Genomic DNA, 23,365 nt, shown 5'->3' on the forward strand with positions numbered 1-23,365 from the left:
AGTGCCTACTAATGGATCCTCTTGGGTTAGGGCATGACATACATTGTGTTTTGGGGAGTGGTCACAGTGTTCTCAAGCCAACACCAGTGAGAGGGTAGTGGGAGGCTGGGCCATGGAGCTGCTGGGGGGAAAGGCCTCCTACCCTTTGACCTGGAGTCCAGTGTCCCCCACGGGTGGCTACATCAGCTCCTCTGGTTACCTGGGACAACAGGCATTTCCTCCATCCCTCAGCCCCTCCTCTTCCTGCCCCAACCCAGCTGGGCCAAGAGGCCTCCCAATCAGACCTGGGCTGCTCCAGCTGTGTCCTGAGGCACTGGACCAGACACCTCCCCTGGGGCTGGAGTGGAAGCCGAACCAAGTGGCCATCCCGGCGTGAGACCAGATTCCTGGCCCCAGGAGCCGCTAGAGCCAGCAGGCCGGCAGGCAGGCTTTTGCTCAGAGGCCCCAGTGCTCAGCACGCTGGCTATCCACAGGCGGAATGGCGCTGCAAGTGGAGCTGATACCCACTGGGGAGATCATCCGTGTGGTTCATCCCCACAGACCCTGCAAGCTTGTAAGCTGGGATGCTCTGGGCTGGGAGGAAGGGTGGCAGTGTCTCCCCAGGGCCCAGCAGCCCCCTCTCAAGCAAACCCCTTGGGAAAGAGGTAAGCAGTGGGGAAGTGTTCTGATCCTTGGTGGGACAGGAACAGACTGGACAAGAAGGGGATAAATAGAAGAAAGACGCAAGAGTTAAGCCCACTAGGAGCAGGGTGTTTCAAAGCAGCGATCTGGATTTGAATCCTCTCTCCTCCAGCTCCCCGATCTTCAGTGGGATATGAACTAGGCTAATACCTAGGTGACAGGGCTGCTCTGAGATCGAAGGACCAGTGCATGTAAAGCTCCAAGTGCAAAGTACAGGCTCAGTTAATGCCACCCCTTTCCCAGTGTGACCTGAAGAACTGGGACTGGCCAGCTCAGAGCAAGCGTTGGGGGGCGGGGGAGGAGGGTGAAAGGAGAGAGGTAGTCACAAATAGGGAAGAACTGACTAGCCTGGCACGCAGGGGAGGGTCAGGTTGTCGGGTTTACTCTGAGGATGCAAAGGAGCCCTAGGATGAGCCCCGTAAAGATGCACCCTCCCACCCATCACTGCAGCGAGTGGGCCGGGTCTTCAGCCGGAGAAGGGTGCGTGTGTGTGCGTGTGTGAATGACTGTGATGCGCCTGGTTCCCGGGAGCTGGCTGCGGAGTGTGCCCCATCAAGCCTCCGCGGACAAGGGCGCGGGCCGGGGCCGGGGCTGGCCTGGCGGGGCGGGGCGGGAGGGTGCGCGCGCGCGCCGGAGCCCGGGCCCTGCCTGGGATGACGACAGGCAGCGGCACGGCCCCGGGCGGGCCCTGGGCGGGGAGAGCGTGCCGGGGCCGCGGACTCCGGAGCCGGCCACGCCGCCCAGCCCAGCCCCCGCCAGCGCACCCGAAGAACCGAGCCGGTGGGTACGCGGGGCGCGGACGCGGGGTGGGCCGCAGCCACGTGGCCCTGGGGGGCTTCCGCTGGCGGGCGGGATTGGGGAGAGAGTTAGAGGCCCGGTGGCAAGCCAGGCCCCGAGCTACCCTGAGGGAAGCGGGGGTCGCCGGCCCACGGATCGCGGGGGCCGAGTCGGCTCAGTCCAACCCTTGCGGGATCCCAGGACCCGGTGGCACCGGGACTTGACCTGGTGGAGGCTTAGATTACTTGCCGGTAAAGTTAGGGCGGGGAGGAGCGACTGGGGTCGCGGGACCGGAGCACCCTGAGCGCCTTTCGGGCCCCTCCGGCAGCCAGCTCTGCCTCAAGGTTCCGGAGAAGCTGCCCGGGCCCCGCCCCTTCCCGTTCCCCGCCCCCGGACCCAGCAGCGCCAGACGCCCCCTGCGAGTGAGTGTGGCGGCTGGGGGGCTCCGAGATGAATGAGAGAATGAATGGCTGGCCCACGGCCTATGCAACGCCCGTCACGTTCCAGCCTCCTGCTCACACTCCCAGGCTCTGTGATTCATTCATTCACTCAGGCGCCAAGAGGGGTTATTGAGCCCCCACTGTGTGCCAGCCCGGGTGTACGCCCCGAGCGGGAGCAGTCTCCTGGGAGAGACTGACAAGGAAACGTTCGCTTAGAGCAGAATGCGATAAAGGAGGGGGCTGTGTTTCGGGGATTTGAAAGGGGTTCTGGAGGAAGTGATACCTGAGCTGAGTCTTAAAGGATGACTAAGAGTCAGTCAGGTGGGGAGGGGGTTGGGTACGCGGGACAAGGAAGCTGCAGGTGCAAAGGCGAGAGGCTTAGAGGGTCACGCGTGGCTGGTGGCAGAGGCGGGAACAGCTCCTCCTGGCTGTGTGTGGTGGTGAGCGAGGCGTGGGGAGAGCAGGGACTGGAGAGGGCTACCGCTGTGGCCACACAGGAAGGCAGGAGCAGTGGGATAAACTGAGGACAAAGGAGGCTGCTGGAGTCCTCATGGCAAGAAGCAGTGGGTGTGCTTGGCACATGGTTGGGTGCCCTATAAACCTTTACTCTATTAATATGAGATGTTAACTGATTGGATTTGCATTTGTAAATCCCACAGGCTGCTGTGGGAAAATGGATCAGAGGGAGGATGGCAGGGAGGACAGTTTGGAGGCTGCTTGCCTGATCCAGGGGCAGAACAGTGATGCAGGAGCAGAGGGGAGGTTTTTGCAGGTGTTGACTCCTTGGTGTGAGGAGTAGAGGGAGAAGGGCAGGCCTTTTGATGTCAGGCAGGGATGACTAGCTGAAGGTGCCTCCCTCCTCTAGACATTACAGGATGCTGAACAAGGAGGATAGGTTAGAGGGCAAGGTGCTTTGTTAGCTTCTGTTGGACCCCCCAGGCAGAGGTGTCTGGCAGGCCAAAGACCCAAGGTTCTGGAGAGAGAGTGTACAGCCCTTGACTAGGGCCCAGTGAACTACCACGTAGGACCCCTAAGTCCTCCACTTTCCTCTCCATTCCCCCTTACAACAGTTCCCTTGAATCTGGAACAGTCCTTAGTTGGGCAGTTTGGGCCCAGACCTAAGATATGTGTGATAAATAGAAGTTTACCTGTTCTGCGCCCTGCATGTGCTGAGGGCGAGACAGTATGGTTCTTTCTCTGACTCAACCAGCCATGAGACTGCCTCATTGGAAATCAGCCTACAGCTGCAGTCTGGGGGTCCTCAGAACACTCTCCAGATGTGCATAGCCCTGGGCTGGGGAACACTGCCCTCCCCACTTCTCTAGAGGTCAGGCTTGGGAGCACCTGGCCCATACTAAGTAATGGGCATTTAATGACCCAGGTCTGCTGGGCCTGCCTATTCCCACCTTATTGGAAACTCCTCCCCAGGTGGGAGGATACCCAGAGGGAGCCTTGGGAAATAAGTCTTGTGTCGCTCAGGGGCCATGGCTGCACCCCCGCCGGCAGCCAGCCCCTAGGTCTAGGGCCATGCTGGTGGCCCAAGCATCATGGGCCACTCCCTTTAGCTGCTATTCCTAAGGCCTACAAGTCAATAGTCACAAAACACCGCCAGGGGTGGGTAGTAGGCACTGCAGCCACAGGTTCACTGAGGAAGGTCACAGCCTGGCAGGTACTATGTTAATCCTTACAAAGAAACTGGGAAATCCACCAGCCCCAGGCAGGCCTCTCCCTCAGGGCAGCCCTGCAGGAGTAGGGAGTGGTAGAGTTCCCGGTTCCAATCCCACCTTTTCTTTTCCTAGTCCTGGGAGCTTGAACATGTCCTTCACAGGCCCAGCCTGTTTCCCTGTCTGTAGAATGAGGGCAATAATACAGACCTCATGGCTCGGCAGGAGGCATTGAAGGGAGTACAGAGAAGACAGCGCTCGGAACGTAAGAAGCGCCTGGTGCTGCAGTCTTGCCCTAGGTGTCTCTCACACCCTTGGTCCCGTGTCTCTCACACCCTTGGTCCCCTGCCTCACTACCCCCTCTCCGGACTGGCGCTTCCGTCCAGTGAGGCGGGGTGGGCGGTGGTGGTGGCTGGGGTTGTGGTCTGGGCCAGGGGGCCGGCCCTCCGCCCCGCCTGGCAGCGGAGACGCCCCCTCCTTCCGCCGCCGGGCGGCGGCTGTGGGGGCGCCAGCGGGCATCCCGGGAATGTAGCGGCGCGGCTTGGGCGGGAGGGGGGGTGGCCCGCCGGACCCCTCCGCACGCAGATTCCCCTCATTCCAGCCGCTTGACGCGGCGGCGGGCGGGGCGGACACTGCGGCGGCGAAGCACCGCCCCCTTGCCAGCTCCTCCCCTCGGGTCCACGGGCGGCGGCGAGCAGCACCATCCAGGTCCCGGTACCGCCCCCGGAGCCGAGCTCCTGGTGGAGGCCGCTCGAACCCCTTCCTCCAGTCTTCCAAGGCCCTCCTCACCACGGGTGTGCTGGAGGCTGAGTCCTCCCCGCGCTCCCTCTCCTTTCTGCATTTTTCACTCGGGGGCATCGCGGAGGGGGCCTCCTCCCGCCCTGAGCCTGCGGAAGCCGTTGGCACTTAAGATTCCCCCCTGCTCTGCTCCCACCCATTCCCCAGCTGCGCGCGGTGGCACCCAGTCCCCTCGCCCTCTCCGGAGGGCCTCATCTCCCAGCTGGCGCCCCCGCCACGGTGTCCCTCCGGCCGCGGCTCTGGCCAGGCTGTTGTTCTCGAGGTAATGAGCCTTCTCCACGTGGCTGCACCCCGCACCTGCCGCAGCCTAACTCCCTCCCCAGGGAGCCCGTGTCCGAGGGTAGGGCGCGCTGGGGCTTTGGGTCCCAGTTCTGTTTTTGCCCCCACGGACAAGTCAGCATCCGCTTCATGTTCCTTATCTGTCAGCTGGGGCACAGGTAAAGTTCGAGAGCTCTTTGTAACTGGCAGAACGACACGCCTGAGGGGCTTTCCCCGCCAGATAAGAAGTGTAACCTATTTGGCCCAGGACATGGCTCTTAGTAGGGTCTTCTCCAAGCGTGTGCGAAAGAGTGGCTGAAAGAAGGAAGTGTTTATTGAGGGCCTGGGAGATGCCTTGGCACCTTACCTTAGCCTTCTCAACCGCCCTTTGAGATAGGTATTGGCCTCATTTTAAGGATGAAGGAAGGGCTCCCAGAAGTTAAGTGACCTGCTGGCAGTCATGCAGCTTGGGAGAAGAGGCCCAGCCTTTTGGAAGCACTAGCCGTTACACCCCCACCGGAGCTGGGATCGGAACCAGAGCTGGTCCCGCAGACTGCCGCTGCTGCCCACCCCAAGAGCCCAGCGAGGGTGGGGCTGCTGGGGGCTGGCTGGTTTGGATAGAAGGAAGGCGTCCTGGGCAGAGAGCATGGAGGGATTCAAGGAAAGAGAGGGAGGCCCCCTCGAGAAGAGAGAGATGAGGAGTCCCTGGGTACAGGGGCCTTGGTCGGGGTATCCGGGATAAGGAAGAAGGGTATTGCCCCAAATGCTGGAAGTCGGACGTGGATTTCCCAGATGGAAAGCTGAGCCCTCCAGAGGCCAGGCACACACCGCGCTAGGCAAAGGCACCCTGTGGTCGTCTCCGTCCCTGGGGCGCGCGCTCTCTTCTGATCTGGGAACCTAAAGAGATTTTCTTGAAACTTAAATATGCTGGGCCCACCCCCCAGAGTGTACAGAGGTGGACAGTGTCCCGCACGGAGGCTCCGCCCGCCTGGGCGCGCCGGCCGTATTTGGACATTTCGTTCTATTTTTAACTTTCCCGGGACTCTAGACTGGGGTGAGGTTGGGGGAGGGAAGTCCTGCTTCCTCCGGGACCCATGGGCCTCTGCTTAGTGAATCCAGAGCCTCCTAGTGCGTAGTGTAGACACAAGCCCGGAAGTGAGTTCCGGGTCGGTGTAGACGCGGCGGCCGCGCGGGTTCCGGGCCCCACCCTGGAACCAACGACGTCCCTCCTGGAAAACCTGACTCAGGCAGGGCCCCTGCCCAACAGGGAGCCGGGCCCCTGCCCGACAGGGAGCCCCACCCCCGCAGCCCCCGCCCCCACACGCCCCCACCCAGTCCGGAGAACCCCCATGGTTGCTGCCCAACCCCACCAGCTGGAGAGGGACCGCCGAGTCCCAGCGCGGAAGGAGGCGGGGGCGCCCGGGGAGTCCCGCGCTTCCGAGGCTCGCGGAGGGGGCGGAACGGGGGGCGGGCCGGCCCCTCCCTCGTGACGCCGCCGCCGCCGCCGCCGCCACCGAGCCCTGGGCCGAGAGCACGGGCAGCGGAGCAGGGCGCCAGGCCGGCAGGGCAGGATGCGCTACCGGGCGTCGGTGAGCGGGGGTGGTGGGCGGGGCGGGGGTCCCGGGCGTCCCTCCTGGCCGCGCGGCGCCGCCTCGGCCCCGCCAGGAAGCGGGCGCGGCCCAGGAATTTCGGATGGAAAAACGTCCCGGAAAGTTGCAGGGGGAGGAGGCCGAGGCAGGGAGGGCCGCGGGGCGCTCGGACCCCGGCCGCGCGCATAGCTCCGGGGGAAGGCTGAGAGCGCCAAGACCCGTCACCCAGAGGGCAAGGGGGCGGGAGCTTGAGCCAGATTTGGCAACAGGACTAGGGGTGGCGGAGGAGGGGAGCGGTGAGGGACGGGCCTTGGAGAGGCAGGCCGCTGGCCAGACCCAGAGGGGTGTCAGGGCAAGAGATCTGGGTGGTCTGAGGTTGGAGGAGACCTGGTGCCATCCCTCCCACCACCGCCGCCACCTTGCTCTGCTCTGACCCTTGACACTCTCGGTGTCAATTTCCTAGAGCCCTTAGACCCTCTTTGAAGAATGTGGTGTTGGGTGAGGGCCTTGTTGAGCTCGTACTTCTCACCCTCTGACGGGCTCAGGAGGCAGCTGTGCTTTCCCTGGTAAAACCCCCACCCCCTTGAGACTTCTCCCCCCTCTCAGTGGAGGAGGGTGTCTGGGGAGCCCAGCAGCAGCTGGAGGGGAGGGCGTGGTTCAGCTGTGGGAGGGAGGGCCCCCCTTCTGGGGTGGGTGCCGAGCTCAGCTGGGATGGGAGGCCCCCCTGGGGGAATCCCTCTCCTATGGCTTGTGGTGACCTTTTGCTAGGTCCCTAGACGCTCTTCCCCTGGAGATTTTGATGGTTGCGGGTGGGAGAGATGGCCCCACCCTGCCTGTAGAATTCACTCGGAGCCATTTGTCTTACAAAGTACCTGTCACACGAGGCCCAGAGCTAAGGGACTTGAGGTCACCTGGTCTACCTCAACTCCTTGAGAAGGAAGCAGTCCAGAGAGAGGAGGAGTTTTTGTCCAAGGTCAACAGAGCGTTCTCTTATTCTCATGACCCCCCCTTCTCTACACAAAACCAGTGTTTTCCTGGATTCAGTGGCCTTGTTCCCATGTCCTCTGGGTCCTCTGTGCTCCAGTGTCCTGTGTTCAGGTCCTGTGTGCCCGTGGTCTTGGTTCTGGGACCTGTGTCCTCAGTGTTCCATGTGCTGGATTCCTGCGATCTAGGCCCACTGTTCACAGCATGGTCCATCTCCTGGGTGTTCTCTCTGTTCTGTGTCCAGGCCCCCTGTGTCCACGTGCCCCTGGTTGTCCTGTCAGTCCCGCAGGCTGTGGTGGAGGGGGAGAAGTGGCCTTGCCTTACCCTGCTGCCTCTAACTCTCTCCCGTGACCCATCCCTGCAGGCCCTGGGCAGTGACGGGGTGCGGGTGACCATGGAGAGTGCACTGACCGCCCGCGACCGGGTAGGGGTACAGGATTTCGTGCTGCTGGAGAACTTCACCAGTGAGGCAGCCTTCATTGAGAACCTGCGGCGCCGCTTCCGGGAGAACCTCATCTATGTGAGGCCCAAGTGGGAAGACGGAGCGGGTGCTGGGGGCACAGGTGCGGGGCTGAGGAGGGAAGAGGTTCAGTCGCCTCCAGGAGAAACTTCTGACCCTCCTCCCACCCCCAGACCTACATCGGCCCTGTCCTGGTCTCTGTCAACCCCTACCGGGACCTGCAGATCTATAGCCGACAGCACATGGAGCGCTACCGTGGCGTCAGCTTCTATGAGGTGCCTCCCCACCTGTAAGTGACCCCTCCATCTCCACGAGATGGCCCCACCTGACCTCCCACTCGAGATGAATCGTGATTCACATCTGTGAGAAATGCCACAATCCCTCAGTCCAGAGTGACCCTGGTCCCCACCCACGGTGAACCTCTCTACTCCATCTGGGCAGGACCTCCCTGGCCTCCACCGCAACTCACACCCATGACTTATTCCCCCAACTCACCCTGGGCATGGCCACCCAACGTGAGTGACCCTCTGAGCCCCACCTCTGAGGGACTTCCCAGCTCTACCTTTTAGTGGCTCCAACCTCCACCTAAATGGCCTCCAATCCCCCCACCCCCACCCATGAGTGGTCCCCTCAAGCCTTCATCTGAAAGTGACCCCTATCCTCAGCTGTGAACAGTCTCCCTTGACCCACACCTTTCAGGGTTCCCCCAATCCCATCCTCAAATGAACACCCAAATTCCACCTGCAAGTGGACTCCAACCAGACATGAGTTCCCCCCATGTAAGTCCTACCTGTGGGGCTCCCACCCCTGCACCCACTTGCCTGCCCCCCTATCACCTAAGCTCCTGATGAGCCTCTGCCCTAGGTTCGCGGTGGCTGACACTGTGTACCGGGCACTGCGCACGGAGCGCCGGGACCAGGCAGTGATGATCTCTGGGGAAAGCGGGGCAGGCAAGACAGAAGCCACCAAGCGGCTGCTGCAGTTCTATGCTGAGACCTGCCCGGCCCCTGAGCGGGGCGGTGCTGTGCGAGACAGACTGCTGCAGAGCAACCCGGTGCTGGAGGTGAGGGGACAGCAGCATGGAGAGGGGAGGGGCAGGGAGAGACTGCTGGACATCCTTCACACCCCTGTCTGTTCCTAGGCCTTTGGAAATGCCAAGACCCTCCGGAACGATAACTCCAGCAGGTTTGGGAAGTACATGGACGTGCAGTTTGACTTCAAGGTACCTGTGCGTGGGTCAGGGCAGGCCGAGTGGGATCCCGTTTCAGTAGGCGCCCGCTGGCCAGGTCTTTGACACCAGCAAATATTTAATGAGTGCCTACTATGTGCCAGTTACTGTTTTAGGTGCTGGCAGTACAGCAGTGAAACAAGACAGAAATCCTGCCTCCAGGCCGATAGACAGTAAACAGAAAAATGTAATTTAGATGACAGCTGTCATGGCAAAAACTAAGATGAAGTAAGGGGAGGGGAAGTTGCTATTTTAAATAAGGCAGATGGGGTAGGCCTCACTGAGAAGGTGGCGTTTTGGTAAATCTTTACGGAGACAGGGCAACAAGCTATGCAGATACCTGGGGAGAGTAGGCACAGTGCATCGCCAGTGCAAAGGCACTGAGACAGGAAGTTATTTGGTGTGTTGGAAGACAGCAAAGAGGTCAGAGTGGCTGGAGAAGAGAGCAAGGGGCCAAGGAATAGTAGAGAATGCTAGTGGGGAGGGTATAGCTCAATGGTAGAGTGCGTGCTTAGCATGCACGAGGTCCTGTGTTCAATCCCCAGTACCGCCACTAAAATAAATAAACAAATAAATAAATAAACCTAATTATTTCCCCTTTCAGAAGAAGAAGAAGAAGAAGGAGACTGTGGTGCAGGCTCTTTCAGGTCTTTGTAAGAGCTTTTTCTTAAAGCTCTGAGTGGAAGGGAGGCCATCAGAGGGTTTGAAACAGAAGTGTGTTATGATGACTTTCCTCTTAAAAAGATTGCTCTAGTTTCCCTGGTCCACCAGGTTCACCTACCATCTCTTCTCTACAAAGCAGCCAGAGCGATCCAGGGAATTAGAGCCCAAGAGTGCAGGGGAGGGAGGGGAAGGTGGGCTCTGTCCCCAAGCCTCCTGAACAGTCACTACATCCTGCCCTGCCTACAGGGTGCCCCCGTGGGTGGCCACATCCTCAGTTACCTCCTGGAGAAGTCCCGGGTGGTGCACCAGAATCACGGGGAGAGGAACTTCCACATCTTCTACCAGCTGCTGGAGGGGGGCGAGGAGGAGACACTGCGCAGGCTGGGCCTGGAACGGAACCCCCAGAGCTACCTGTACCTGGTGAAGGTGCGTAGTGGGTGGGCCGGGCAGGTGCCACCCAGGGAACCCAGTGCCAGGGCTGGTAATCCAGCTTGCCCTTCCTCCAGGGCCAGTGCGCCAAAGTCTCCTCCATCAACGACAAGAGTGATTGGAAGGTTGTTAGGAAAGCCCTGACGGTCATCGATTTCACAGAGGATGAAGTGGAGGTGAGGCCTTTGCTGGGGACCCTCCCTTTCCTCCTGTCACACCTGGGAAATCTTGGTCCACCTCTGCAGCCCGTTTCCACTCTAGGTCCCTTCCTCTCCAGTGCTTTACCACCTGTTCTCTGCTCCTTCTCACCTTTCACATCTGCCCTCGTGGGGCTCTCTGCTCTTTCTGTAACCCCTACCTGCCCCTCCCTGTCCCCCCAGGACCTGCTGAGCATCGTGGCCAGTGTCCTGCATCTGGGCAACATCCACTTTGCTGCCAATGAGGAGAGCAATGCCCAGGTCACCACCGAGAACCAGCTCAAGTATCTGACCAGGGTGAGCAGGGTGTGCGGAGGGCGAGGGCAGAGCAGCTGGGGTGGGGGTGGAGGTGCACCCTCACCAGGCCCACCCCCTCTCCCGTGGCAGCTCCTTGGTGTGGAAGGCTCAACATTGCGAGAAGCCCTGACACACAGGAAGATCATCGCCAAGGGCGAAGAGGTGAGGCCCAGCCTTTGCCAGAAGGTGGGGTGAGGGGGCAGGTGTTCCAAGGCAGCCCCCATTCCCATTGTCCCTCCCTTCCCCTGGTCTGCTCAGCTGGTCCTCTTAGCAATGCTGGAAGGTGGTAGCTCAGAGAGGCACAGGCAGCTGGCCAAGGTCACACAGGAAGAGAGTGAGGCTAGAAGCAAGACTCTCACCTCCAGCAAGAAAGCCTCCTGTTTCTATACCACCTTCCCTCTGGTGTGGCCACTGTGTCCTCTTGCATCCACCCTATCCTCACCCCAGTTTCACTGGGAGGAGGGAGGGCAGAGGGGTCCGCTTCCTGAGCCCAAAAGGGCAGGGAGGGGAAGGGGGCTGCCTTTATCTCCCTGTGTCACCCTACACCTGTAGCTCCTGAGCCCACTGAACCTGGAACAGGCTGCATACGCACGAGATGCTCTTGCCAAGGCCGTGTACAGTCGCACCTTTACCTGGCTGGTCGCGAAGATCAACAGATCGCTGGCCTCCAAGGTGAGGGCTTGACACTTGCTGCTTCCAAGGCGGCAGGGAGGGCAGTCCAGAAAGGCCTGGGGCTGGGAGCTGGCAAACACTGGGACTCATGCTCTCAATTTACTGGCCCTAGGACACTGAGACCCCAAGCTGGCGGAGCACCACGGTCCTTGGGCTCCTGGACATTTATGGCTTCGAAGTATTTCAGCATAACAGGTCAGTGCCCCTCTGTCTCCGGCCTGTCTCTCCTCCTGTCTCCCCTGTCCTGGTCCCTCTCCTCTTCCCCTGGCCTCTCATTCCTGCCAGTGACTTCCCAGCCACCTTGGGTCTTGATCTGTGTTTCTTCCCTTAACTGCGCTGGGGCCCGCCCCTCCCCTGCTCCTGGCGCCATGTGCCCCTGAGCTGCTGAGGGCTCTTCTGCTTTCCTCACAGCTTTGAGCAGTTCTGCATCAACTACTGCAATGAGAAGCTGCAGCAGCTCTTCATTGAGCTCACCCTCAAGTCGGAACAGGAGGAGTATGAGGCAGAGGGCATTGCGGTGAGTGCCAGCCTGCAGGTGTCCCCATGTGCCGTGGAAGCCCAGGCATCAGTCTCTTCAAGACAGGGGCCAGGACCCCGTGATGATGCTTTCCTCCCTTTCGGCCCCTCAGTGGGAGCCTGTCCAGTATTTCAACAACAAGATCATCTGTGACCTGGTGGAGGAGAAGTTCAAAGGCATCATCTCCATTTTGGTGAGTTGTCTGTTCCTCCAAGGCCTTGTGTTGGGGGCTGGGTGGGATGACATCACCCCTTCCCCCTTGCTCTCCTGGCCTGTCCAGAGGGCCAGAGTTTGAGCAGGGCAGGACAGGGCTATGTGTGGAAGGTAAGGTGAGGTGCTGGCCAGGTCTAGAGGCTGTCTCTGGGAAGCTCGTTGTGATACGCCCCTTTCCTCTGTGTCTGCATCTCCCATGGGGGCCTCTGAGTTCCGGTGCTCTCCAGTCCCTCCCCCATACACCCCTCACCCTCTGCTACCACCCCCTGCCTGCCCAGGATGAGGAGTGTCTGCGCCCCGGGGAGGCCACGGACCTGACCTTCCTGGAGAAGCTGGAGGACACAGTCAAGCACCATCCGCACTTCCTGACGTGAGTGGGGCTGCAGGGCTATCTTGGAGTAGAGTCTGTGGGAGCTTGGGATTCCCTCCCCCCGCACCATAAAACCCCAGCCACAAGCAGATGACCGGGGTGGTGTTAGTGAGGGATAGGCACACAAGGCCGCAGCTTGTGGTGCATCCACAGAGTAAGAACCTAGGAGTGTGGCTTCCTCCTTATTCCTTGTTTTTTTTTCCTCCTTATTCTTTATTGAGAATGAAGCTTGCTAAGATTTTTTAGCTTCCTTATTTGGAAATTGCTTTTTTTTTAAATGGAGGTACAGAGTATTGAACCCAGGACCTTGTGCATGCTAAACATGCACTCTACCACTGAAATATTTCCCTCCCCTCCCCCTCCCCCGAAATTGCTTTTTATTTGAGGAATTCCCTAAACTGGGGAGAGGGGAGAAAAGAAACCAGCCGCTCCTCCTGGCTGGGTGCTGTGTATTTTGATGTCATCTCCTCTAACCTGAAGCAACCCCCGGAGGAGATTTTTTACTGAGGCTCAAAGAGGTGAGGCCATTTGCCTGAGGTTATTTCCCAGCATGTAAATCCAGAGCCGAGACTCCATCCCAGGGCTATGGATGCCAAAGCCCTGAGCATTTTTTTTTTTTTTTTTTACTGAAGAGAATAAAAAACTTTTTCTGATGGTAAAAGTAATGTTGCTCATAAGAGAAAAATTGGAAAGTGTGCAAAAGCTACCTGTCATCCTGTCTCCCAGAGGTCACCACTGTTAACAGTTTGAGGCATTTTCTTCCTGCTTTTTTCTATACTTTTTTTTTTGTCATTGAGAACTTATTGTGGATAAAGCTCAGGATCGTGTTATATCCTGAGTATCTTCCTGTATCATCGAACAGAAAAATTTCCTCAAAACTTCCTCCAGCAGCTCTAATGCACAGAGCTAATGCGTGGCTCTCACCCAGCCCTTGGGGGCCCTGGCCAGCTTCCAGGTTTCTGCCAGGGTTAACAGTGTTGCCCTGAATATCTCTGTGCCTTAAATCTCTGCCTGTATGTCTGGTTAGTTGCTTGGGATCGTTCTCAAAAGTAGAAAATGGGCTAAAGGGTATAAACATGCTGAAGATGCAAGTAATCTCTTGGGGCAGATTCCATTCTTAAAATGTAGCGGGCAGCAGTCAGCCCTCTGAGCAGAGCCATGCAACAGCCAAAGGTGAGCCAAGGAGCCCTCCACCCAGTGTGCCCTGGCCTAGGACTCCATCTTGGCGCTGTGTGTTCCTGGTCAAGGCCATCTACCTCTGTGAGCCTCTGTGGCGGCCTCTGTGCAGGGAGGTGGCCTCACCCTTCCAGCCTCTTACTAGATGCCTGGTTTCTCTCTTGAAGTCTCTTCAGCAGGCAGGGGGCATGGCTCAGGCCAGCAGTCTGCAGCTTCCTCTCCCTGTCACCCCCAGGCACAAGCTGGCTGATCAGCGGACCAGGAAATCTCTGGGCCGTGAGGATTTTCGCCTTCTGCACTACGCTGGGGAGGTGACCTATAGCGTGACAGGTGAGGATCCTGGGGCAGGGTCCCACAGTGGGCGGGGAGAGGGGCTCCCTCACCTCATATCTGCTTTCTCCTTACAGGGTTTCTGGACAAAAACAATGATCTTCTCTTCCGGAACCTGAAGGAGGTGTGGAGGACTAGGGGGAGGGCTCCAGATGTGGGCTCTGAATGACCTCAGCCCCAGGAATCTGACCGACCTGTCCCTGTGCTCTGACCCTGATGCCCTGTCTGCCCTCACAGACCATGTGCAGCTCAGAGAACCCCATCATGAGCCAGTGCTTTGACCGGAGTGAGCTCAGTGACAAGAAGCGGCCAGAGACGGTGTGAAGGCTGTGGGACCTGAGGGGGCGTGTGTGCGCACGGGAGCGGGACCTGTGCCTGCGTGAGCCCGGAAGTTGGCAGTGTGTGTGTGAATTTGTGTGTCCGCTGGCACCTGGGTGCACATCCGTGTGTCTGGGAGGCTGCCCATGGGTGCATATATGCCTTCGTCCATGTGTGCCTATGTGTGCACTGTCTCTAAGTGTGGAGCATGTGTATACCTGTGTCCGTGTGGGTGCTTGTGTGCATTCACTCCCCAGAAGACATTTGTAGCAGACACTGCTGGGCACTTAGGATACAAAGATGAATAAGTGCTCTCATAGAAATATGCACAGGGTGCTATGGAAACTTAGAATAGGGAGCAGCAAATTGTCTGAGGGAGCAGAAGATGGGAGGGAGTCAGGGAAGGCTTCCTGGAGGAGGATGCATCTGAGATAATTGGCAACGAGTAGGTGCTTGTCAGATAGACTAACGGAGGGGAACGGTAGGTGGCCAGAGGGCCCCATACAGATGCACAGTTCAAAAACGACCAGGCGGGAAGTGACATTATCAAGGAGAGAAGCTGGGAAATGCAGATGTGGCCAGTGGTGCCAGATGGGGGGAGAATTCCAGTGAGCTGTGGACAGAGGTGTGGCTGTTGGGCTTGGCAGGAGGGGGTCCCAGGAAGAGCAAGGTCATGGGGAGGTGGAAGCCAGAGTACTGCGGGCTGAGACCTATTGGCTGGGAGGCCGTAGAAGCAGCGTGTTGCCCAGAGTCTGACTCCTTGGGACCCTGCCCTCTGCTCCCCACCCCATACCGTCCCTCTCCCTGAGCATTCTCATTCTCCCTGCCTCAGTATCCCACTCCCCCCACCTCGTGAGGACACACACACTCCTGTCCAGGCTTCTCCAGGAAGCCACTGATCTCCTCCAAGTGGCCCCCCAGGCACTCCAGACTCCACTAGTCTGCAGTGGGCCCTGCTTGTAGCTCCCTGTGTACTCTGAACCTTTGCTCAGGCTGTCCTGCTGCCTGAATGCTTTCCCTCCTCTCTTCCTTCTGGCTGTTTCCTACCTATCCTTTAAATCTCAGCTGAAGGGTCATTTCCAGAAGGCCCTTCCTGATGCCCCCTACTCTATAGACTGGATAAGCTGCTCCTTCTTGTTGCTTCCAGAACCCCCAGGTATGTGCCCCTGGCATTAGTGGGACCATGATGGATTGCAGGTCTTTGCTGAGGCGTCCGCTCCTCCCAGAGGCCTGAGATCTTTGAAGGTCCTGCAGCACAGTGGACAGGGATAATGGGTGAACTCATAGGAGTAGGACATGTTTAGGGAAGAGAATGTCTGCCAAAGAGAGATGCTGGATTGAGGTTGCAGGGAGACCTGAGCAGGAGTTTTAGAGGGGAGTGAGGTTCCTAAGCTGAGGTCACTGGCTCAGCCAGCGGGATGCAGGTGATTGTAGTCTGGCCCCTTCCTCTATTGTGAGGGAGGGGTGATAGGAGGAAGTAGTTGTGGGAACTGGTGCTGCTTTGCCCCAGGGAGGGGCATTGCAGAGGTCAGCGACCGCAGCCCAGCTCCTGCCAACCTTCTGTTCACCTTGGCTGACCAGGTGGCCACCCAGTTCAAGATGAGCCTCCTGCAGCTGGTGGAGATCCTGAAGTCAAAGGAGCCTGCATACGTCCGCTGCATCAAGCCCAATGATGCCAAGCAGCCCGGTAGGCCCTCCGCTCCGTGGGCCCGTAGAGGCTGTGCCTCCCTGCGGAGGCTGTGACTGTCTGTTGGCAAAAGCCCACTGACCACTCCGTCACCCCTCCCCCAGGCCGCTTTGATGAGGTGCTGATCCGGCACCAGGTGAAGTACCTGGGGCTGATGGAGAACCTGCGCGTGCGCAGAGCCGGCTTTGCCTATCGCCGCAAATACGAGGCTTTCCTGCAGAGGTAGGGGTAGGCCTGGCTCAGCACCAAGGAAAGGGGATCAGAGGGTTGGATCCTCCTAGATCCCCAGAGGGAGGACAGCAGATTCTCTGCCCTGTTCAGAGAAGACGCTGAGGCTCTGAGCTTCTGCCTCTACATGCTGCACGCCTGGTGTCGAGCTTGGTAGAGCAAACACCAGTGGAGGCGAGGAGGGAGGGGCTGACCCCAGGCCCTGCTCTCTTAGAGTAGCTGGTCAGGGGTCCATGAGACATGTGTCCACATGCCCATCACCAGAGGAGACAGTGAAAGTCTTTGAGGACAGTTTTTGATCAGCTCAGAAAGGATACAGCAGCATTGTGGTTATCCCCGGTTAGGGGGTCTGGGGAGTTAATCAGGTGTGAATTCCATCTGTGCCACTTTCTAGCCTCATGGCCTTAGACAGATGAGAATTCTCATCTCACTTTTAAAATGGAATTGGTAACAGAGACCTCCCAGGCTTTCTGCAATGTGCGAGTCAGTGGGAGACCCGAGCAGGTGCCCAGGAAAGCTGGTTTGGGCTCCCAGAGAAGGGCTCTGGCAGGCATGGGGGCTGGGTGCATCTCTGCTCCTCCTGTCCGCAGGTACAAGTCACTGTGCCCAGAGACATGGCCCACATGGGCCGGACGGCCCCAGGATGGGGTGGCTGTGCTGGTCAGGCACCTTGGCTACAAGCCAGAAGAGTACAAGATGGGCAGGTGAGTGGTGCCCATGCCTAGTGGTTGAGGGGCACGAGGGTGGCAACTTGGGGCTGATCACTGCTGCCCTCCCAGGACCAAGATCTTCATCCGCTTCCCCAAGACCCTGTTTGCCACAGAAGATGCCCTGGAGATCCGGCGGCAGAGCCTGGGTAAGAGAGGGGCCCCACCCTTCCTGTCCCAGTGGGGTCCATTCTGGGGAGCAGGAAAGAAATCACTGCATTTGGGTTTCTTCTCCAGGAAGCCTGCCACACCCATGTCCAGCTGCCCTCCTCTTTACCAGCTCCAGCCCCAGCACCCACCTCTCCTGCCCCTGGAAATACACTCAGTGTTTCCACGTTGCTTTATTCCCTCCCTTGCTCTTTCCTTTACTCTCCCTTAACTTATTTATCCTCTCAGTAGCTCCTTCAGTAATCCCCTCACTCATGCCCCAGATCTCTGGCCAGTTGACTTTCTCTCCTGACCACAGCCACGAAGATCCAGGCCACCTGGAGGGGCTTTCACTGGCGGCAGAAATTTCTCCGAGTGAAGCGATCAGGTTCGGGATCCCAGGAGTCTTCAGGAGGGCCGGGACTGGGGCTAGGGTGGGCCACCATGGAGAAGAGATGGAGCTCAGCCGTCTGTGGTCTCCACAGCCATCTGCATCCAGTCTTGGTGGCGTGGAACACTGGGCCGGAGAAAGGCAGCCAAGAGGAAGAGGGCGGCACAGACTATCCGGCGGTGAGCCCTGGGGTGCCGTGAGGGGGGGTGCAGAGCAGGGTGTTGGGGGGGGTCCGTTACCAGGCTTCTCACCCCCACCCCCAGGCTCATCCACGGCTTCATCCTGCGCCACGCACCCCGTTGCCCCGAGAACGCCTTCTTCCTGGACCACGTGCGCACCTCTTTTTTGCTCAACCTGCGGCGGCAGCTGCCCCAGAATATCCTGGACACTTCCTGGCCCACGCCCCCACCTGCCCTGCGTGAGGTCTGTGGGCCCTCCCTGCTGACTTGGGGACCATCAGTGTGCTCGGTGGAGGGGGCTCTAATAGTCATGTGACCAGAGGAGCCACCAGGGAAGAGAGGGGAACTGGAGCTGGGTGGGCCATGAGGAATGAGGCTCTTTACAGGAATGAAAGGTTGTCCAAGTTGAAGGGGTGTCACTTAGGTCAAGACCTAGCAGGCTTATGCTTGTCATCTTTAGAGGGAAGGGAGCCAGGCTGCTGGGTGCCCTGACCTCACTTGCACCCACAGGCCTCGGACCTTCTGCGGGAATTGTGTCGGAAGAACATGGTGTGGAAGTACTGCCGGAGCATCAGCCCGGAGTGGAAGCAGCAGGTGCGGAGCCAGGGGCAAGCGGGGGAATAGTTGGAGAGCAGCAGGTACCACCTTAACAGTGCTGGCCTGGAGGGCACTTTACTCTGATTGATTTACAATGCCATCTCAAATGGATCCCAGTCCCTGTTTGGCCTTGTGTACACAGCTGAGGCTGGAGTAGATTTTGGGTGGCAAATGGGGTTCACTTTCTAGACCAGCTTCACTGAACTGGTAGAGGCTGCCTAGAGCCTTGTGTTCAAAAGGCTGTAGCTTTGTCTGATCGAGTGGTTCCAAAGAGACATTGGTGGCTGATGTGCCTTGTATTCACCAGCTCAGTAGTAGATGATGCTAAGGGACCAATCTGCTCAGTTAACCTGTAGGAGTTTGAAGTATTAGCAATCATCCCAGTCAGAGCTGAACCTCAGGGGCTTCAGGGCCTGATATAATGGGGAGTTGTCCCCAGAGTCGGGCCTGGACCCACAGTGTTGTAATGACTCCCCTGGGGAGCCCTCTGCCTTGGTTGGTGGGGATGGGAGTGAGGGAGTAAGGGCTAACGGGGAGCGTTGGTGGCAGGACTCCACCTTCTGGTGCTGGGGCCATAGAGAGGGTGTTCCTGAGGCTGGGCCTGCCCCTACCATGATGGTCCCCATCCCTTTGACAGCCCCACTCCCTGCCCTTGTCTCCTCAGCTTCAGCAGAAAGCTGTGGCTAGTGAGATCTTCAAGGGCAAGAAGGACAATTACCCCCAGAGTGTGCCCAGGCTCTTCATCAGCACCCGGCTTGGTGAGCCCCTGATTTTCCAGCTCTCAGATCCTCCATCACCATCCAGTCCTCTCTCTCCACCTCTGACTTCCCCTTCCTGCTCTGGGTTGCAGGTACAGATGAGATCAGCCCCAAAGTGCTGCAGGCCCTGGGCTCTGAGCCCATCCAGGTGAGACCCTGCCTGTAGCCCTCAGCCCTGCATGGTTCTGCTGCCCAAGGGCTGGATGGGGGGTCAGCGCCTGGGCAGAGGGTGAGGGCTTATCCCTGGATCCCCCTCCCCTGCCCTCTGTCCCCAGTACGCTGTGCCAGTTGTGAAATATGACCGCAAAGGCTACAAGCCCCGCTCTCGGCAGCTGCTGCTGACGCCCAATGCCGTGGTCATCGTGGAGGACGCCAAAGTCAAGCAGAGGATTGATTACACCAACCTGACTGGTAAGCCAGAGTCGAGGGCTGTGTGGGGAGGGTCCCTGCTCTGACTCTTGATCCCTGACCTCTGCCCTTTCCCCTTAGGGATATCGGTCAGCAGCCTAAGTGACAGCCTCTTTGTTCTGCATGTACAGCGTGAGGACAATAAGCAGAAGGTGCCCCTTGGGGGACTGGGAAGCAGGGAGGGGTGGGTTCTCTAGCTCTGGGCAGGGCCTGACCCTTGCCCCTGTCTGGGCCCCCCAGGGGGACGTGGTGCTGCAAAGTGACCACGTGATTGAGACACTGACCAAGACGGCCCTCAGTGCTGACCGTGTGAACAACATCAACATCAACCAGGGCAGGTGAGGCGGGGAGGGCTGGGGGCTGGGGGGGCCGTGTGTGCACATCGGCCAAGCCTCACACACCACCTTCCCTCCAGCATCAGTTTCGCAGGGGGCCCCGGCAGGGATGGCATCATCGACTTCACACCCGGCTCGGAGCTGCTCATCACCAAGGCCAAGAACGGGCACCTGGCTGTGGTGAGTGGGGCCTGGCAGCAACGCCCTACTTCCCAAGTGAGAGCCCCAGGGGCCTCAGTGAGCCTCTGGTGGCCAAGCCTTCCTCCCTTGGCAGTGCTTGGCAGATCTAGAGGGCACCATACACCCCCTTCATCCCATTGTCCATTGAGGACCAGAGAGGGGACCATTTGAGCCCTCATAGTGCAGAGGGTCATAAAGATGGCAGCATGGGGAGGTAGGGGAGACCCAGGGGGATGGGGGTGTGCTGAGTGGGAGGAGAGGCCCACTCTGGCCTGGGCAGAGAGTCCTGTGGAAAGAGGGTTGGAGCCTCCAGTACCGAGGCCTCTAGCCTTCCTCCGCCCTCCATGTACTATGACACATCTAACCCATGAAGATGGATGCCCGAAACACCTCTGTCTGCTTCCTGCTCACCACTTGCCTTCTCCCCCGGCCCTCACAGGTGGCCCCCCGGCTGAACTCTCGGTGATGAAGGCGCCCACTGGACCCCGCTCCTGCCTCCCAATGCTTTGCTCATCCCCCTTCCCCTTCCCAGTTACCAAAGACTCAAGCTTCCAGACAGGGACCCAGGGACACCTCAAAGCCCACTGACAAACTCCCACCTCCTGCTCGCCTCTCTTTTGAGGGAGCAGCAAGGACCAGGGAGCTGCCCCAGGAGTGGGCCAGGCCGGGCCACAGCAATAGGAAGGCCGGGGCCAGAGGCAGCCACGCCAGCCCCACTGCCAATGCCAAATATTTGAGAGAAGGGAATTTTTGCTGAGGTTTTCTCTGAGATTTTTTGATGCTTTATAGGAAACTATTTTTAAAAAAAGCCATTTTCCCACCCAAGACACACTGGATGTGTTTTCCCTGACTCCAGCAGGGCAGGGAAGGTAGCTGAGAGGGTGCGTGGTCTGGGCCCTGGTGCCCTCTTCCCTGCCCAGGCCTCCCTCTCCTCCTTGTTCCCTTGGCACCTTGTCTGTCTGTCTGCCTGCCCACCTGTAGCCTTTGCAGCCCACTCCGATATCCTGCTGGGGGCTGAGACCACCCTTGCCTGCCCCCTTCTCCTGCCTTAAAAATGCCCTTCTAATACCATCCCAGCCTGAGGGCATCCTGGAGTGGGGACAGGACTCTTAGACCATAGAATTTGGAAGACTCTGAGAGATGATCTAGTCTAGCCTCCTGGTGTGACAGAGCAAGAGACAAGAGGCCCAAAGAGGGGAAGGGACTTGCCCAAGGTCACCCATCAGGTTGGGGCAAAACCAGACTGTAGCCCTGTCCTCAGCACACCTCACTGCCTTTCCCAGGGATGGGGGCGCCCCATGAAACAGGCTCATGTCTTAAGGGTGCATGTGGCTCCCTGACCAGCAATCACCCTTGGGGGCCACCAGGTGGGAGGAGCACTCCTGCCTCCTGAGTCCATGCCTTAGGATGACAAACACCCTGCCCATATACTTTGGCCCCAATTCAAGGACTTAGGGCCTTTACTGGCCCCAGACCCTCTCCCTATCTGGGGAACCTGGGGAAGGGGCAGCCTTGGGAGGAGCTGCAGGGGCATCACCTCTTTCTGCTGCTTCTCCCCCCACTCATCCCCACCTCCCTAGAGGGCCTGGGGGCTTCCCAGCTGCCTCTGCCCTCCTGGGGGGTCTCAGCCCACTGCTGACACTTCTGCAATCCAGAGAAACACTAAATAAAGCAATATGTGTTTGCCAACATTGATCTCCTTGTGAATGTCAGGAAAGGGAGAGGACCCATAGGAGGCAACTGGTGGTCTTACAGTTTTTGGCTGGTCCCCAGAAGGCAGGAGGCAGGGCTCCCTCCCCGGGGAAGAGAGCGGGAGTGACCAGTAGCTGCAACATGGCCTTGCTTGTTCATTGATTGTTTGTGGAAGGGCCACTCCGCCTGGCCCAGTGCTGTGGGCTGGGGGAAGAAGCATCACACAGGCCCTGTGGGTAAGGCTGCTGGATGGAAATGCAGCCCAGTATGGGAAGTATGGGCAGCAAGGGCACACTGACAAGAGACTGAGACACGTGGGTGTGAGGGATTGCAAACACTTCACAGAGAAGATGACATCTGAGGTGGGTCTCAAAGGATGGTCTCCATACCTGTTGCAAGTGACAAACCCAGTTCAAACTGGCTGGGGCAGGAAGCGGTATTTATTGGCGTTAGCAGCCTAACAGGTCCGGGGTAGGGCTGCTTCCAGGCCCTCACACAACACTGTCAGGAATGTGTCTGGAAACATCTCTTGGCTCAGCCTTCTTGGGTGGTAGCTTCGTCCTCAAGCAGGTTCTCCCCTCGTGGTGTGGTGGCAGCAGCAGCCACCAGCGGCTCCAAGCTTGTGTTCTGTAACTCAGCATTGGAAGCAGAAGGAGAAGGTGCCTCTTGTCCAGTAGTTCGAAGAGCTGATTCTCAGTGGACCCACTTGAAAGAGGTGCTCCTCCCCAACCCAACCATCATCGTTATGGAGTTGAGCATATTCCAATATGGGTCTCCTGGGCCTGGCTCATGTGACTGCTGCCCCCAGACAGGACTGCAAGGACCGAGTGGGGACAGATGACATCCCGGGAGATCAGAGTGCTGCCTCCAGAAGAAAGGGAATGAGTATCGTAAGCTGCAACCACAGAGCCCCTCAGTAGTTTTCCCAAGCGGGAAGGTGGTTGTGGGTAGAAGAAATTGGCATGTGCAGGGCTTAAAAGCAAGGAAAGGTTTAGACTGGAGTCAGGCTAACTGCTGAGCGGTTTAGATTCGTCACCTAGGACAGAAGTTCCCCAAGAACAGATACCGCCTAATATATGACTATCTTGGGTTTGACACCATCCTGTGAACACCCCTAGATTCTGACACCTCCTCACAAATTAAGTTACAGGAAAATGAAAGCACCACAATAATTTGTCCACGGTATCAGCAGTAACCTCTGTTTCAAGAAGCTGACACCAAGTAGCTGACAGATAAGATAAGCATTGCCAGGATAGGTGCAATTACCAGCTTTACAACTGTAACAACATGCATTTCTCTAGTGCAGTGCAGTGCATGTGACAATGATGTCACAGATATAGCCCAGATGCAGCCCGAGGAACTGTCCTTTTGAGAGGTAACCAAGAATGGTTTGCGCTTCCAGCTCACATCCTATGGGATGTCCAAGGCTCTCCCATCGCAAGAAGCTCATTTTGGCCCTGGAATGGAGCCCCGATTGGACGCTGCATTTGTTCATTCCATCATTCAACCAATACTCAGTGCTGCTAAGTCAGGCTCTCTGACAGGCACTTGGGATACAGCAGGAACAAAAGGACCAAAATCCTTGCTTGAATGGAGTTTATGCTCTAGAGGGGAAGAGAGGACCATACATAAAACAAATATATGAAATATATTTTAGAAGGAGAGAAGTGCAAGGAAAACCCAGCAGAGAAGGGGAGCAGGAGAGTTGAATACGAGGTTTGCAGCATCAGATGGGCTGGTGAGGGATTGTCTCCCTGAAGATGCAACATTGGAGCAGGGACTGGAAGGAGGTGAGGAGTAACAGTGGATATCTAGGCAGAGGGCACAACAAATGCAAAGCATGGGGCTTGGAGGAAGAGGAAGAAGGTCAGTGGGGCTGGAAACGGGTGGGGCGGAGGAGAAGAGGTGAGAAGACAGGTACATCTGCATTCACCTCCTTCACATGTTCTCGATTTTCCTTAGCTCCATGAGGACAGAGACAAAGAAGTTGGCACC

General features: G+C 58.2%; 1 protein-coding gene across 3 annotated transcripts; it reads left to right on the top strand.

The window, feature by feature from the left end:
* The first annotated feature begins 265 nt into the window (after nucleotides 1-265).
* On the top strand, nucleotides 266-21,367 carry MYO1C (myosin IC). Of its 3 annotated transcripts, none has more exons than XM_006214431.3 (32): nucleotides 266-553; nucleotides 7,556-7,711; nucleotides 7,825-7,940; nucleotides 8,516-8,714; nucleotides 8,793-8,873; nucleotides 9,789-9,968; nucleotides 10,049-10,147; nucleotides 10,352-10,465; nucleotides 10,556-10,627; nucleotides 11,018-11,137; nucleotides 11,250-11,332; nucleotides 11,549-11,654; nucleotides 11,767-11,847; nucleotides 12,146-12,237; nucleotides 13,649-13,743; nucleotides 13,821-13,867; nucleotides 13,981-14,061; nucleotides 15,643-15,748; nucleotides 15,853-15,970; nucleotides 16,567-16,680; nucleotides 16,756-16,832; nucleotides 17,150-17,218; nucleotides 17,316-17,400; nucleotides 17,485-17,644; nucleotides 17,911-17,994; nucleotides 18,662-18,755; nucleotides 18,848-18,903; nucleotides 19,031-19,166; nucleotides 19,245-19,315; nucleotides 19,404-19,501; nucleotides 19,579-19,678; nucleotides 20,118-21,367. In XM_006214431.3, the coding sequence occupies exons 1-32, from the start codon at nucleotides 479-481 to the stop codon at nucleotides 20,142-20,144; spliced, it is 3,192 nt and encodes a 1,063-aa protein (XP_006214493.1). In that variant the 5' UTR covers nucleotides 266-478; the 3' UTR covers nucleotides 20,145-21,367. The 3 variants fall into 3 exon arrangements, with proteins under 3 accessions (XP_006214493.1, XP_072795161.1, XP_072795160.1); XM_072939060.1 differs by lacking the exon at nucleotides 266-553 and adding an exon at nucleotides 1,313-1,461; XM_072939059.1 differs by lacking the exon at nucleotides 266-553 and adding an exon at nucleotides 6,042-6,207.
* The last annotated feature ends 1,998 nt before the right edge of the window (nucleotides 21,368-23,365 follow it).

The sequence above is a fragment of the Vicugna pacos genome, chromosome 16 (assembly GCF_048564905.1).
Source record: "Vicugna pacos chromosome 16, VicPac4, whole genome shotgun sequence".
Classification (NCBI taxonomy): Eukaryota; Metazoa; Chordata; class Mammalia; order Artiodactyla; family Camelidae; genus Vicugna; species Vicugna pacos.

Excerpts from the sequence above, each read along its gene's own strand:
- MYO1C (XM_006214431.3), top strand. The coding sequence starts at position 479 with ATGGCGCTGCAAGTGGAGCTGATACCCACTGGGGAGATCATCCGTGTG. Across the intron at positions 7,712-7,824 it reads TCCGGGAGAACCTCATCTAT|ACCTACATCGGCCCTGTCCT; the intron begins GTGAGGCCCAAG and ends TCCCACCCCCAG. Across the intron at positions 14,062-15,642 it reads ACAAGAAGCGGCCAGAGACG|GTGGCCACCCAGTTCAAGAT; the intron begins GTGTGAAGGCTG and ends TTGGCTGACCAG.